The sequence below is a fragment of the Meira miltonrushii genome (genome assembly GCF_003144205.1).
Source record: "Meira miltonrushii strain MCA 3882 unplaced genomic scaffold FA14scaffold_1, whole genome shotgun sequence".
Classification (NCBI taxonomy): domain Eukaryota; kingdom Fungi; phylum Basidiomycota; class Exobasidiomycetes; order Exobasidiales; family Brachybasidiaceae; genus Meira; species Meira miltonrushii.
In genome coordinates, this window is record NW_020289943.1 from 3,298,939 (window position 1) to 3,314,286 (window position 15,348).

Consider the following 15,348-nt stretch of genomic DNA (forward strand, 5'->3'; position numbering starts at 1 on the left):
TGAAGAGATGGACGAATTCGGTCACGGTCATGCTCGAATGCGATCACAGATGAATAGCACGATGTTTGGATCACCCGTTGCAACGCGAACAAATCAGACTATTGTTCCCCACTCGCCTGGGATGTTGTCCCTCGCGTTCCATGATAGTGCCGTGCAAAGTGCTGCCTTGTTGGCCAAACGTGGTCTTTTGTTCGGTTCAACAACACCAGGAGGGAGCTCATCTATGATTGTGACTCCACCCGTTCCATCTCCACATGAAGGTATTGGTCACGATTTACAGAATGTATTTTCACAAGGACCAACGCTTGCACAATCACCTGCACGAAAAGGACTTATCGATACAGAAACCCCACCAAGGCTTGTTCGAGCTAAAACATTGGCTGCACCCATCTCACTGGCTCAATCTGTGTTTGGTAAAGACGATCGATCCAATACGGTCAGCAAAGATCCCAGCCCTCAAAGAATGAGTCTCATGCGAGCCCATTCTTCGAGTGCAATCCAGGATCGCCTTGTTCAGAAGCAAAATGCTGAAGCCAATAAAGAAAATCAGGGTAGCCAAGTCAAGAAAAAGCTGCCCACTGGCTGGGCAAGTCATAGCCCAGGAGGACGCTTAGACACAATCAGTCCTGCTGCTATCTTCGGATTCGGTCAAGAGCAATTATCGCAATCGAGAAAGAATCAAGCACAATCGCAGCAGAATGCACGTGTCCTTCAAGATTCACAAAAGCACAACACACAACAACAAAGAACACGCATGGAGTCAAGTGGTAGCATTAGCGATTCAGGAAGGATGAGCGGACAATACAGTACAAGTGATATCGAAGGCGATGATGAGCACGACTTAAGTCCAACGGTGCAAATGCACGGAAAGCGTGCGCAATCAAATGCTGCTGCCCTTGCTGCTCGAATGAAAAATAGAGCCAACGGAAGTGGTCATGATCGTAATAGCTCATTATCCGCTTCGAGTGCTTATGATGATAGCCCATTGGTCTTGGACACTCGAAGTAGTAAAGCTACCGTGATTGCTCGCCCGTCCACTGGTACTTCGCTCGCACGTGCGTTGGATTTGCCAAACAGAGCTGAAAGAAGTAAAGCTGATCCTGGTGAACATGTGCGCAATGGCAATTCGATCACGATGGAATGGGACAAAGCTGATGGAAGTCGTGTTGTGAAATTGGTTTCGGATGAATTGCAAGCCGCATTGGACAGCGGCAGTCTACCTGTAGAGCCCCCTGCACGATTCTATAAATTGCCAGCCGGTTGGGGTCAATCGAAGAATAAGCCACAATCCGTTTCTTATGCAGGAATGATTGGACAAGCGATTCTCTCATCATCTGACAGCAGATTGAGTTTGAACGAGATCTACAATTGGATCGCCACAGTTTTTCCATTCTTTGAACGTGGCGATCGTGGATGGCAAAACAGCATTCGACACAATCTCAGTTTGAACAAGAGCTTCGAAAAGGTGGAACGTGCTGCCAACGTTCCAGGAAAAGGAGGTTGGTGGGCGATCAAGCATGGTCACGAAGATCGCTTCCGAAATGGAAATTATTATGCTCCTGGTACAGTCAAAGCTGCAAAGGATAATGCTTTGAAAACCCCAAGGACTACAATGACTGCCTTGCCATCGTCTGGACATGCAGATGATGAAAATGAATCAAGCAGTCAAAAGGGCAAGACTACTAATAAAGCAGCACGTCGAAAGCGTGTAGAATCCGAAAGATCCGAAGGTAGCGGTTTGACGGAAGGAAGCGACTCGGATGTGGCTTTATCAATTCAAGTCAAGAAATCCAGCAAAGAATCCCGCAAACGCTTAAAGAAGGGATCTCGCACGTCATCGATGAATGAAGAAGGTGTGCAAGATGGGCAGAGCGATGGTACAGTGGGTGAAAGAGCCATTCCAGTCACACTCCTCAAACCCAATCAAGATTCTGGCTCGAACGTATATTCTCCTTCCCCGAAGCAATACAATACGATCACGCCAAGCCGTCCATATCAACCTAGGATGATGGGAACCAGTAGTAGCGATATCGGAAGTGTGTATGCATCATCTGTCATGGCGGGAATGCCAGTCTTGACAGATGCTAGTAGTCCTCCAAGCAGCCCAAATCATGCCATGCCGCCACCATCTGGAGGCATCCGTGGAGCAGCAAGTACGCAAAGTGCACAAAAGCAAAAGGAAGCTTTGATGCAGCAATACCATCAACAAGGTGTGCAGATGGGTTACAGTCTCCCGTCTGGAAATATGTATTCTCACCATTACATGCCTGCTTCGCCACTTGCCCATATGCGCGGCAGTAGCAATAATGGAAATGCTATGGGGCAACTCAATAGTTCTGTCAATCAAGGTAACGGTCGCTTCAGCAGCAATGTAGACTCTCCTTTGCGTCATTCTGCCTCAAGCAATCCTTCAAACAATTTACTGGATGCGTCTGCTTCACGGTTGATTGTCAACTCTCCACCTGTATCCAATGTGCGTGATACGACAGACATGGAAGACAATTCTCAGGAGAACAAGAACGAAAAGTATATGCTTTCGACAAACTCTGTCTCTAATCCACAACATTCTCCAGCTCGATTCATCAACCATAGCCCTTTGCGAGGCTCGCCCTTACGACCAGGAGGTGCCCTCAATCAACAATCTAACGCGAATATGTCAAACTCGCTTCTCAGCCCTGCGGGTATGCACTTGCAAATGGCTACGAATGGAAACAATGGCAACTTGGCTGTTGCTTCCACGCCAATGATGCAAAGATGGGGAATGACGAGCCCAATATCTTCTCGTTTGTTCTCGCCTGCAGGTTATTTGACTCCAAATACGCATGGCCACTTGACCGGAAATGGTGCTTCAAACAATACGCCCGGATTGGAAGATCCTTTTGATTATTCTGGTAGCTTGCAACACGAGCTGGATATGGCCAGTGAATTGCATCATTTGACAAGTACGATTCAAGGTGACCCTAGCCCTGTGAAAGGGTTTGATCATAATGCCTATATGAATCGTACACAATTTCATCCTCAGCAACAAAACGGTATGATGACACATTCGGGTCATACACAGGATATGAATGGCGCAAACACCCAATTCCAGTTCATGTGATTCATTATAGTTGATTTATGTACTTTTATACAGTTCCGTTGTTTTTTTGTTTTGTTTTGTTTTATTTTTATCTCTTATCTTTGTATCGATTTATCTTATCCTCATCATTAATTCAACTATCTTCTTATCTTTATGACGACGGTTTGATTGATTTGATTGTGATATAGTTACAAGATTGAAAGGTTTCTTACATCGTTTGGTGACTTGCGTTAGAGAAAGAGATCAGAAAGGTACACAGAGTGAGAACGGTCATGCTTGCTTTGAGCAGCATTTTCAAGGGAATTCGTTGCGGAAATTAGAGAAGAGTGAGAAACGGATCTTGTCATTATTCAGGTTTTCTTATTTTTTGAGAGCATTTATACTGTCTTATTGTGCTTCATCAAATTCCACCACCGCTACGTTCTGTACGTACGAAACGACCACCGGGTTCATTTGGTTGAAGTGTTGCCAATCTACGTTGGTTGAAGACGGCAAAAGTAGCCGAAAGAAGTGTTGCGCTGTGAGGGGAAGTGGAAGGTATTATTTGTTAGAGTGTATCTCCAGAATCTCTTTTTCATTTATGTTACTCACCCGATGAACAAGTTACGTGGACGAGCAAGGATAGACATTTGAGTGACAGATGATGGCAGTAAAGATAGGATGGCACAAAAAGATGAATGAAGTGTGTCAAAAACGGGAAATGCTATGATAAGCAAATCAAAGGGAAAAAGGGAGAGAGGTGGTATAGGGTAAAAATACGCCGCCCTCTTAGCATAAAACTCATTTCATGGGCCGGCTGCTTATATGCAGTAACCGGTTCTTGCCTGAGCAGTGCAAGGCCAAACGACCAGTACCCCATACTGTACCCCGCAAATAGGGTTAAACGCGCTGCTGCTGCTGTTGCTTAGCGTGCGTGTGGCCATTGATTGATTGATAAATGAATTCCTTCACTCGTAATAGCCTGGGCCTAGAGAGTAAGTAAGCGGTGCCCGATGCTTTCAAGCTTTTTGGTAGCCTATCGCCTGCTTTTCTCTATAGGCTGCGTGGCGTGGCGCTGCGCTGCGCATGACGCTCTAAAATAAATCTCCGGAAAGCCCAACACTTTTTTTTTTGGCTTTGGCTTTAAATGGAAACCGCGGAGCCTATACAAATGCGTTTTGTAGCTCGCTTCCATTTTGATAGGGTGGGATGCGATTGGAGACAGTATGTGATGATGGTACGGCGATGGAATGTTTCAAGTTTGAATGATTATGATGATGATCACACTTTACATGTTGACTATGATGCTGTTATAACTTTGGAATACCTCTACTTGATGGCCGAAGTGGGTAAACAATACTCATACACTTAACGCGGTTGTGAAAATTGCAAGATGTTGTGGAGTTCTACGCGTGTGTAAATATTGTTGCCTATACTAAGTGGAGTTTAGAACTGGGCTTAAAAGCGATGATTGGGTGAGGCTCAAGAAGGGCTAAAGGGAATCTGCAATGAATGAATGCATTGATGATTGACTCTTTGACATATCTCTTTTGTTAATCCTTCATCATCACTCACACACACGAATCAACGAGACTTATTCCATCCATTCATCCACGCAAATACGTCACGCGGCAAGACCGAAAGCTCGGACCTATTGCTCGGTTGATGAAAGCGGCAAAAAGGTAATATTAATACCCCTTTCTATATTTATACACTCTTTTTTTTATTCAATTATTCGGGGACATTAAAAGCTTCAAGTCAATTATGTCCAACAAATCCTCCAGGCATAGGAATGAATCAAACAGAAGAATAAGAAGTCAATCATCCAATTCATCTTCACAGCATAATGCGATCAATGCTCCTTCTTCTGCATCTTCCTTTTCAAAAATGCATCTAAGCGCTCTATTTCAACGAAGATTAGGTCGTCAAAATGGCAAAGAGGTAGAACAAATTCGAAGACCGAATAGCAAACCTTCAGATCAAAATGATGGTATCTTTAAGGGCACTCACTTAACTGCACCCGAACCAACGTATTCTTCTTACGATGCAATCTCACCTTCAACCGGAAAGACGGGAGAAATGCTATCGGGTTCACCGCATTCGTATACCATCCCACGAAGTGCTCATACATGGTCTCATTTACCACCATCTTCTTCACCTTGGCGAAGGAGGAATTCAAATGCATCAAATGGCTCTTATTCTCGAATGAGAAGGATGTCCACCAGTCTTGCATCATTGTTCTCGCCGAGGATTGGAATGGATTCCGAAGAACCACAATTGGACCCTCTACTGACAGAAGTGTTTGAAAACCCTGAAGATGTTGCCGCGTTCAGAGAAGCATTGCGAGATGATGCAGGTAAACAAGAGCATGCGGTTGCCGGTTCATTTTGGCCACATGCTAGCTCGCTTGGGAAACTGGGCTTGAAAGGTGATTCAAAGAATAGCGAAGAACGCTCCGAACTGCAGCCAGATCAACCACTCGAAGAAGGATCGCTGGTCGAAGGAGATACAAAAGTCTCCGATCTACCTGAACGCTCCACAAAAACAAAGGCAAACAATCCAAGTAAGGTGGGAAGGATAGCAGCAGCAAGTGATTTTGCTCCAGTGTATGAGCGAACGTCAAATTCGAGCTCTAAGCTGGACGGAACGGGAAGGGAAGGATTGGTGTATAATCTATTTCGATTTCCGCTATTGCTATCTATTTGGCTTGTAATCGCATTGGAGTTTGCAGCTTATGTGCTTATTCGTCAATTGGTCAATTTGACAGAATATTTCATCGCTTGGCGTGGCTATAAAGGGACATTACGAGCACAATTACGTAAAGCAGAAACGGCAGACGAATGGCGAGAAGTTGCATTGGAGTTGGATTCTTACCTGGGATACGAAGCATGGAAGTGTGAAGATTCATCAGGACTGTATGACTGGATTTTGATCAAAAAAGTTTTGAACAGTTTACAAACTATGCGGGAGAAAGATGACGCAGAAGGCGTGATGAACGTTTTGGAACTTTGTTTACGAAACAATTTTGCCGGGACGGAAAATTTCAGATTATACAGTGAAACGTTTTTCGGTACAAAATATTTGATCGAAAATTACTTGAGCGAAGTGGAAGAATGTTTGGCGTACATCGCATCTACGGATAAAATTTCACCTCAACTCAAACGATCGTTCTACAGAGGAGCTCAAAAGAACATGGGCAGAAGTGCTCTTTGTTTAAGCGGTGGAGGATCGTTTGGGTATTATCACATCGGTGTCGTCCGTGCACTGTTGGATGCCAATCTTTTGCCGGCAATCATTACTGGAACTTCGGCTGGTGGATTGATTGCAGCTCTGGCATGTACACGCACGGACGATGAGTTGAAGAGGCTGTTGGTGCCAGAAATGGCTGATCGAATCACAGCTTGCGAAGAACCATTCAGTGTTTGGGGCAGACGAGCATGGAGAACAGGAGCTCGATTCAGCTTGACGAAATGGGCTGAAAAGGCGCAATTTTTCACAATGGGATCTACGACTTTTGCCGAAGCATATGCAAGAACGGGTAAAGTGCTCAATATCTCTGTCATTCCATCAGATCGACATTCGCCAGTGAAATTGCTCAACTATCATACTGCTCCAAATTGTATCATTTGGAGTTCACTTTTAGCATCAGCAGCTGTGCCCGGCCTTCTTCCGCCAGTATGTCTGATGCAAAAGACACGTTCTGGACAAGCCGTTCCATGGAATTGGGGACATCGATTCAAAGATGGTAGCTTACGAGTTGATATTCCCTTGCAAGATTTACACTCTTTGTTCAATGTCAATTATCCGATCGTAAGTCAAGTCAATCCACACGTTCACTTGTTCTTCTTTGCGCCAAAAGGTATGCCAGGCAGGCCTGTTGCCCATCGAAAAGGCAAAGGATGGCGTGGTGGATTCTTGTTGAGTGCAAGTGAACATGTACTTAAGTTGAACCTGAGTATGAATTTCAAGATTATTCGAGATCTGGACCTTTTGCCTTCGCTTTTAGGTCAAGATTGGAGTTCCGTCTTTTTGCAAAGGTTTTCTGGTGCGGTTACCATTTGGCCTAAAACACGAGCATGGGATTGGGTAAGAATTTTATCCGATCCTGATCGCAAGGAGTTGGACAGGATGATGTGCGTCGGTCAAAGTGTTACATTTCCCAAATTGCACATGATCGAAAATCGTGTTCGATTAGAACGTGCTTTGGATCAATGTAGGAGGGTTAACAGGAAACTTTTGAGGGAAGCACAAAAAGCTGAATTAGGAGCAAATGCACCTTCGGGAGCGGGAAGCGGAGATGGCGGTGTTTTGACAGGCGGTCCATTCACACAATCCGATACCGATGGAACGGGTGATGACTTCTTTTCGGCTAAAAATCAAAAAGAAGGCGAACAAGGTGATGGGTCGTCAAACTTGCGTAGAATGCAACGACAACTCACGAATGGCTTCTCTAGGGTTGGTGAAGGTAAATCTGGCGAGATGGGAGCAAGACATCGCGATTCTACCTTTACTCCTGACAACCTTACGCCGGGAGAATTACCACGTCATATTCGTGTTCGCAGTATGGGTTTAGACGATGATGACGGAGGACGAGAAGATTATCTGCAACAGGATAGAGGAGAAACGGATAAGTTATTCAGACGTCATATGCGACGTGAAAGTGCACGTAATCAAATGGACCAGCCAAAACAAGGAGAAAGTGTACCGTTTCCTTCTGTTTCGGTAGATGAACCGATTGGTTCTCACAAGAGATTCTATGATCGAGCACCGAAAAGCAAAACAGAAGATACCGAATGGAGACAGAGAGGATCAATGAGGAATGATACACCTTATGATGAAGGAATCGAAAAACAAGATTTTGCAGGTGGAATGCGATTGAACGAAAGGGGACATCCAGTTCACGATAGTGAAAGTGAAAGTAGCAGTAGCGGAGGAGAGTGAATGCCATGCCATGTATTGGATAGTAGAATTACATGAGGAATGAAAATGCATAAAAAACGGTACATGTCCGGTCCGATGATTTTATCTCGGACCCGACGAATGAGTTGTCTGCCATCTGTCAATTATGCCGTCCAAGCGAGATACACCTTGGTTGGGGAAACTATTTGTGGATATTCTATGCACTTTTTCGTCACATTACGGGGAAGTCCATATGGTAAAAGGAAGGGTTTTTAATTTGTCACAGAAGTGTACATATGCCACTTTGTCAGTTCGGTGATCACAATGATGCCGATTGATATTTTTAGCTGGGAAAAAAAAGCATTTGATTGGATAAACTTATTGTCAATTTGACCGACATGAATACGATTTATGCAAAAGGCGTCAAAATTGGAACAAGCAGGTGCATTGTTTGGGGTAAAAGGATGAAACAAATGAGTAAGATATTGTCAATTCTATTTCTATAACCCCGATGCATGGAATCACATGTAGGAATAGTGCCTCTTTTTTGCTGCCCTGAAAATGTCAAATAAAACCGCAGGCCAACAACTGCATAACACGGATTTCCATATGAACGTTGCATTAAAAGGGGTGACAGGTCCGGTCATAACGCGTCAAAGAGGTAAATCATCAGTATCAATTCGCCCGATGCAACATATCTATAAAATGATCCGCGGAAGGGGTACTTGAGCAGTATATGGAATAGTCTCCATTTTCCCCGCTTTTTTTATATTTTTGTAGTGGATCTTTTCGCTTGATATTTAAAGTTGTTCGCTTCATTTCCGCCTCTTGATTCAGGATGAATAATGACCTTTTCCATCTTTTTGTTCATCACCATCAAGACAATCACTTAAAGCATTCAATGGTGATATGGAGTGCTGATCATTCTTTCATTTCAGCAAAGTCGGTCAAGTTTTCCGCAACTCCAACGTTCAATTATACACTTTCGGCAATCTCTGGTCACGAAGCAACGTGATCAGATCTACTACGCAACTGACCCGAAACAGATTGCCTATCTCATGCCAGGTGGCATTGCGCAATTTTAAACTTAATCTACAATGGAAACACTATCATCGGTCATCTCTGCTGATCGTAAAAAACGAACCAGACCCGTTTCGGCTTGTGAAAATTGTCGAAGCAAAAAGGTGAAATGTCATCTTTTACCTGATAAACCGGTTTGCAAAGGTTGTGCACAAAGCGGAAAAGAATGTTTGTTCAGAGTTGAAGATCTTTCGCCTGCTTTACGTAAAGAAAGGTTTCCCGATTATGTGCCTTCAATGCAATCTGGAGCAAACATTCCCAATCGGAGGAGAAGGAGGAAATCTATGGCCCAATCCACGGATGCAGAAGATGAAGATGAAGAAGATGGTACGTCAGAAAAGATGAAAAAGGATAATGACGGTCGTCCAATAAAATCAAAAGCAGTCTTCCGATGCTTTGCAAATCCTACCAAATTAGCCGCTCCAACTGTAAAGACAAAGGTTGCATCACAAAGGGCGGATGTCAAGACCAACGCTGGATTTGATCATCGATCGGAGAACTCTAGAAAACTTTCTGGGGAACAGAATGGTTATCAGCATCCAACAAGCTTGCAGCACAATGGCGAGCTAGCTAATGCATGGCCTTCACACATGCATACAGGCTATGCTACCGGTCATTTTCACTCTCAGAATGGCAGAACAATGTATCCTGCATCTCCTTCAACCCATTTTGCCAACGGTCAAAATGCAGCTCATAGCTCTTTGTCATTCCAGACGCCGCCTGTTCCTCAAACTCCCTTCGTGCCCCAACATCAGCAACCTCATCGTAATCCTTTCTCTGTCCATAATTCTGCCATTCCGCCTACTCCTTCGGTCTTTTCTGAACGATCTCTTTCTTCTAGTCGGATTGAAAATGCGGCAACAAGCGCAACTCGAGATTATGCACAACGTTCGTCAATGGCAGCTCCTCAGTCTCGTGATGGCGGCAACGTATCTGAGTGGCGTTCTGTACCTGCTGCATCTATTCATACGAATCAACAAGCAAAGACGTTGGCACCTTCACCGAGTCCGTTTGCTTGGTCACCTGGATATGTACATCAAAGTTTGTCCGAACAAAATGGTACATCTTCACAGGCTAGAACGACGCAAATTGATACAATTCAAAGGCCTAGAATAAACTCTAATGATGAAAAGGAACAACAACATTGGCAAACAGATCACGAAAATGCACACGCACCTCCTCCCTTGCCACCGCTGCAATCGGAACAACCCTCGGGTTTCACTCCTCGGAAAAGCCAATCTGTCTCTTCTCGGGATGGCTTGCCAATTTCTTCGTCCGTTGGCAGGAATGATTTGGCCGCTGCTAGTCAATTACAGCTGTTGAGCACAGACGAAAAGGGTTCAGATAAGATTAAGAAGCCGAATGATGAAAGTAGTACAACGAGCAAAGGCCGCAGTGGAAAAGCGAATACGGATGGACATTCTTCGCGCATCTCTGCTCATGGCTCTGCAGGATCACCACATAGCAGTACACATTCAAAACCACCAGCAACGTTCAAAAAGATCGCTTTGCCATTCTTTCGTTGGTTCGGTGCTACTGCAAATACACCGGGTATACGAAGAATCAAAGTTGGTGTTTATCACGAATCGGATATTGACCTAGGAGCCGAGGCAGGAGATGACGACGAAATTGGAAGTGAGGTAGATGGTGAAACCCAACAACAGGAAGAAAAACAGCTCGCGGGATCAACGCAAGATCCTTCTGTTTCGGCCATCACGCAAGCTAATTTGAGCACGATCTCTAACTCTGGCGAACCCAAGACGATGGTTCAGCCAAGTCCAGGAGGTGTGTCGCATGCATCCTTGACACATCCATCGCCCTCTCTAGCTGCGGGAAATCAAGGCGCCAGTCATCAACCAGGTCAACATCATTTCGCTGCTGATCAATCTGCCCTTTCGACAACTGTACGTGAATTGTTTGAGACGAATCGACCTCGATACCCAAGAAGAGATATTCTCATTCATTTGGTCAATTTGTTTACAAAATATTTCAAAGCATCATGTTTCCCATGGTTGGATGCGGCAGAATTGATTGCAAGTGCTGAATCGGGAGAACTTCCGGCCATTCTTGCCAATGCGATCTGTGCAATGACTGCCAGGTTTAGTGGACATCAAGATCTGCAAAGGGTAAAGAATGCAAGTGAATCTTTTGCAGATATGGCCAAGGTATTGGTCGTTCCTATGCTCAGTTGGCCTTCGATCGATGTGATTGAAGCTTTGGTGATTTTATCTTACGCTGAATTCGGTGCGGGTGCTGATGCCGGTCTTTGGATGTACGTTGGAATGGCATTACGAATGGCAACCGATCTAGGACTTCAACATGAATTGACCGTTCGTAGTATGGCAACACAAAAGCAACAAGATCGTGCAAGGTATTTGTTCTGGGCCATCGTCAGTTTGGATCGTATCACTTGTTTCGGTACTGGTCGGCCGGTCACTGTTCGGGATGATGCATACGATTGCGAACTTCCTCCTTTGGAAAATGATTCAGCTTCGGATGGGTTCGTGTTTGGTCACATCGTACGTACGCTTCTCAAGAGAGGAAGGATTGGAGAATTGCTCAACAGACGTGAAGATGGTCTCACATTAGAGCAGAGGGGAGCACAACTTCGAGCACTTTGGCTAGATTTGGCAGAGTACTACGAAACCTTACCGCCTGAATTACACTTTGGCGTCAATACGTTTAGGAAGTTGGCCGCTGCTGATAAGGGTTGTGCATTTGTGTATCTGCATACACTCTTGCAAAGTACCATCAGTCTGTTGAACAGGCCTTCACTGCTTCGAAGGTTTGATCGAGATTTCAGTATGACTGCACCATCAAGATTGGCTTCGATTGCAAGTCATGCCGCCGGTACGATTGTGAGCATTTTGCGATTTGCTGAGGATGCAGGTCAGCACAGAATTCGATCGCCAGAGGAAAATGAAGATGTGAATCCATACATCGATTGCAATCCATATTTGGATCAATTGATCTTGCCGGCAGGAAGAGCATTTTTATCCGAACGTGAAGCAGCCAAAGAAACGTTGCGTAATTTGGGACATCCAGCGCCTATATCACGTCCAATGACGGCAAACGGAGATCAATCATCACGCTCAAAGACGACAGAGGAAACGCAAGAAGGTGTTCAGTCAAATGAGCTCATTCAAGGATTAAATACCCGCAGACAGTATGCTCAGACCAACATTGCTACTTGTCAACATGTTTTGGAACGTGTAGCAAGATGGTGGTCAGGAGCAAGTTGGCCTGCACGAGCTTTGAAGCAGGAATGTGAGGGAGCATTGGATGAGTCTATTGGACCGGATGGAACGGATGAAGAAGCACAGCCTGCGCCCATTCGTGATGTAGAAATGGTGTTGCGATGGGCTCGTGCAAGACGTAATCGCGCTCAACATGGCAGTCCCACTCCTTCACGAAGGAATAGCGTTGCCACACTGGGTCAATCTGCCGCTGGTGAAGGTCAAGATCTGCCAAATCTAGCACAGTTGGACGCTATGGAGAATATGGCACATATGGGACACTTTGATCCAACGTCAGGATCACCTTTGGGTCTCGGTTTCTCGGGTAGTCTAGGAGCTGCTTCTGAGATTGATGTTGATGCTTTGATCAATGCATGGGCCAAAGAGTTGGGTACGATTGAATCCACTGCGGCCGTTCAAGGTGATTTATTTGCGAATATGAATAAATCAGCCAATCCAAATTCTTCAGCTTTTGGTTCTGGTAGTGGTACAACCGCTTTTCAAAGTCTTGGTATTCCAGGCAGAACGGGATATACACCCATTGGCACACCTTCAGCAATGGCAGGAAGACCTTTAGCACCTTCTCGTCCTACTTCACGTACTCGTCATAGGATGGCATCGGAGAGTATGCCAGCAAATGTGCACTTTGGTGGAACAGAGTACATACAACATGTTGGTCAAAATGCCAGCAACCAACAGCCGTACATTCAACAAGAAATGACAAGTTGGCCTTACAGTACTCCCGGCTCGATGGATATCAACCTAAGTGCGATGCAAATGGAAGAATTTTTCTACAGTCCACCTGCTCTGATCGATGGTCATGCTTCCGTCACGACGAGTCAACCTATTCCACTTTCTGACATTCATTCACATGCTCAACAAGGAGATGTGGGTAATTCAATGATCATGACACCTCAAAGTTCCACAGGGTATGGTCACGGAGGCGTTTTATCTTATGCGCCAACTGGAGGTATGCCACCATCACACGCACATGATCCTTCTCATCATCATCAACAGAGTGGGATGGAACATCAAAATTTGGATATCCTTCCACCTGCTCTGTTTAACGCATTCAATTTTCATCCAGCACCTTCGCCTTATAGTGGCGCTCCCTTTCATCAACGGCCAAGCGATTCTCATCAACAACATACACGCAAGGAATGAAATTCAATGATCCCGCAAAAAAAAGAAGAATGCCTGACATTCATGTACATTTATAAGTGATACCTTTTGTAATACATATTGATACGATACAAATACAAGTGTGAGAATGTGTGTGGGATTATGATTTGCTCTTTCCCTTCCACATTAGTTGACTGATTTTGGCGCCCGCTTCTTTTCTTCTTAGGTCGCTGAGTCGGTCAAAGGCTGCTTTGGGAGGTGAAGCTGATGTTGACTCTTGTATCAGGGATCTTCCATCGAGTTCTGATTTGACAATTTCCTCTAGATAGATTGCGATTGCAACCAGTGCATTTCCTTCACATGCTTGCAACATCCCAAATCGCGTTGAAGGTGTTTCCTGATCCTCATCGTCAGAATCTTCCAGCTCTTGAAGTTCCCTGTAGTAATGTGAGGAGAAATACTGCAAAACTTCCAATAATGAATCGTCTGGCATCTTTGCATGAATATCTGCAATCTCCTTCTCATTACGAGCTTTCAATTGGGCTACACGTGCTGAGTTCTGTTCATCCTGTTGATCGGTCTCATCATCTTCTTTGCGTGCTCTGCGAGTTTGGGTGACAGTCTTGCCTTGGCGAGAAGGAGGAAGAAAGATGGACGTATGCGGAATATAAGCGATCGAATCATCCATGTCTAGCGTTTTGCGAGTTCTTTTGCTGTTCTTTACCTTTCCGATCCCCTCTTCGGTGAGCGGATATGATGCTCCAACCCTCTTTGCTCGCTCCATAGTCCTCCTTGATCCCTCATCGTGCACATTCTCATCCTCTGCAATGGGCGCTATACGCTGTCGTTTCCTTCTATTCGTACTTCCATTCTCTGCTTTGGTGGAGGAGAAGTGATCTTCTGCGGATTTGAATCTCTCCAAGAATATCTCATGCGGTGATCGTTTGTGTGTCCATGCAATTTCTTGATCATCCTGCTGGACTGAGTCGTCCTCTGATTGTATAGAAGTCATCCGGTCATTATCTTCTGGTCACTATCTTTTTTGGATGAATGCAATGAAGCTACTGTGCTGAGGATGCGTGTCAGTGAATGGGCGGCGTGACTTGCATTAGCGTCTGCCGCACGCTTTGAAGAAGCTTTTGTCAGAAAGAGTGCCGCTAATCTGGCGGAAGTGTGACACACTGGCTATCCTACTATCTGTGAATGTAGTTATATATGAGTGCTTATATCATCAGGGGCGACAAGAAGATTAGCCTCAAAAGATGTTCACATCATAGGCCTGAGCATATTGTTCAAATAGCTTCGTTTACTAGATCGATCGAATCTGACCGGGTCTTTCTCAAAGTAGGGACCACTGATCCCGGCACGCAATGTTAAGCCCTGTACAATGACCAAAAAAGTATACGCGTGGCTTGTTGAAAAAAAGACTGATGCAATGCACATTAACCCTATTTTTATACCACGGAATCGCGTGTCAAAATTCAATCAAACGAGAAAAGCCTTTCATATTTTGGTGGAAGAAGAAGTGAAACGAGGAATTCAGTAGTATTTTTGACGAGAGATAAACGTCATCTTTTTTCGGTTGGGGCTGTGCACTTATCACCACCATCAATTGGATCAAAATGATGCCAGCATGTTCAATAGTGTTACCCTCTTTCAGATACATACGTACGCCCCGATTCTGCTTACGCCATCGGTGATTGGATGATGCTTAAATTGTTAATTAAATCCTATTTTTGGACAATGTGCGTGTGCGTGTGAGGTTAGGGGCTACAGACAGACGGAGCTTGCATGTAGCAGTGGAGGGGCACTTTCTCACAGTATCTGAGAAGGTTTGAATTTGTAGTGCCTTTCTTCTTGGCCAACTTCATAGCGTTAGATTGAAACTTTTAAGAAGATGCCAACTCACGAGAAGAGGATAATAACATGCATGGACATACTGCAACCTACTTA

The 15,348-nt window shown here is 44.8% G+C and overlaps 4 protein-coding genes across 4 annotated transcripts; 3 read left to right on the forward strand and 1 right to left on the reverse strand.

Moving 5' to 3' along the window:
• Nucleotides 1-1,294: 1,294 nt before the first annotated feature.
• On the forward strand, nt 1,295-1,516 carry FA14DRAFT_115122 (winged helix DNA-binding domain-containing protein; the record flags this gene model as incomplete). The annotated part of the gene is made up of 1 exon (XM_025496091.1): nt 1,295-1,516. A coding segment is annotated over one exon (222 nt), but the record flags the coding sequence as incomplete, so codon positions are not given.
• A 3,756-nt stretch (nt 1,517-5,272) lies between these two features.
• FA14DRAFT_116569 (patatin-domain-containing protein) lies at nt 5,273-7,300 on the forward strand (the record flags this gene model as incomplete). Its single annotated transcript, XM_025496182.1, has 1 exon — nt 5,273-7,300. A coding segment is annotated over one exon (2,028 nt), but the record flags the coding sequence as incomplete, so codon positions are not given.
• A 1,478-nt stretch (nt 7,301-8,778) lies between these two features.
• On the forward strand, nt 8,779-13,687 carry FA14DRAFT_20348 (uncharacterized protein). The gene has a single exon (XM_025501995.1). It carries the CDS (start codon nt 9,055-9,057, stop codon nt 13,435-13,437), a length of 4,383 nt encoding a protein of 1,460 aa, XP_025358190.1. The 5' UTR covers nt 8,779-9,054; the 3' UTR covers nt 13,438-13,687.
• Nucleotides 13,428-14,643, reverse strand: FA14DRAFT_159720 (uncharacterized protein). The gene has a single exon (XM_025498347.1). The coding sequence runs from the start codon at nt 14,405-14,407 to the stop codon at nt 13,556-13,558; it is 852 nt and encodes a 283-aa protein (XP_025358191.1). The 5' UTR covers nt 14,408-14,643; the 3' UTR covers nt 13,428-13,555.
• Between the last annotated feature and the right edge of the window lie 705 nt (nt 14,644-15,348).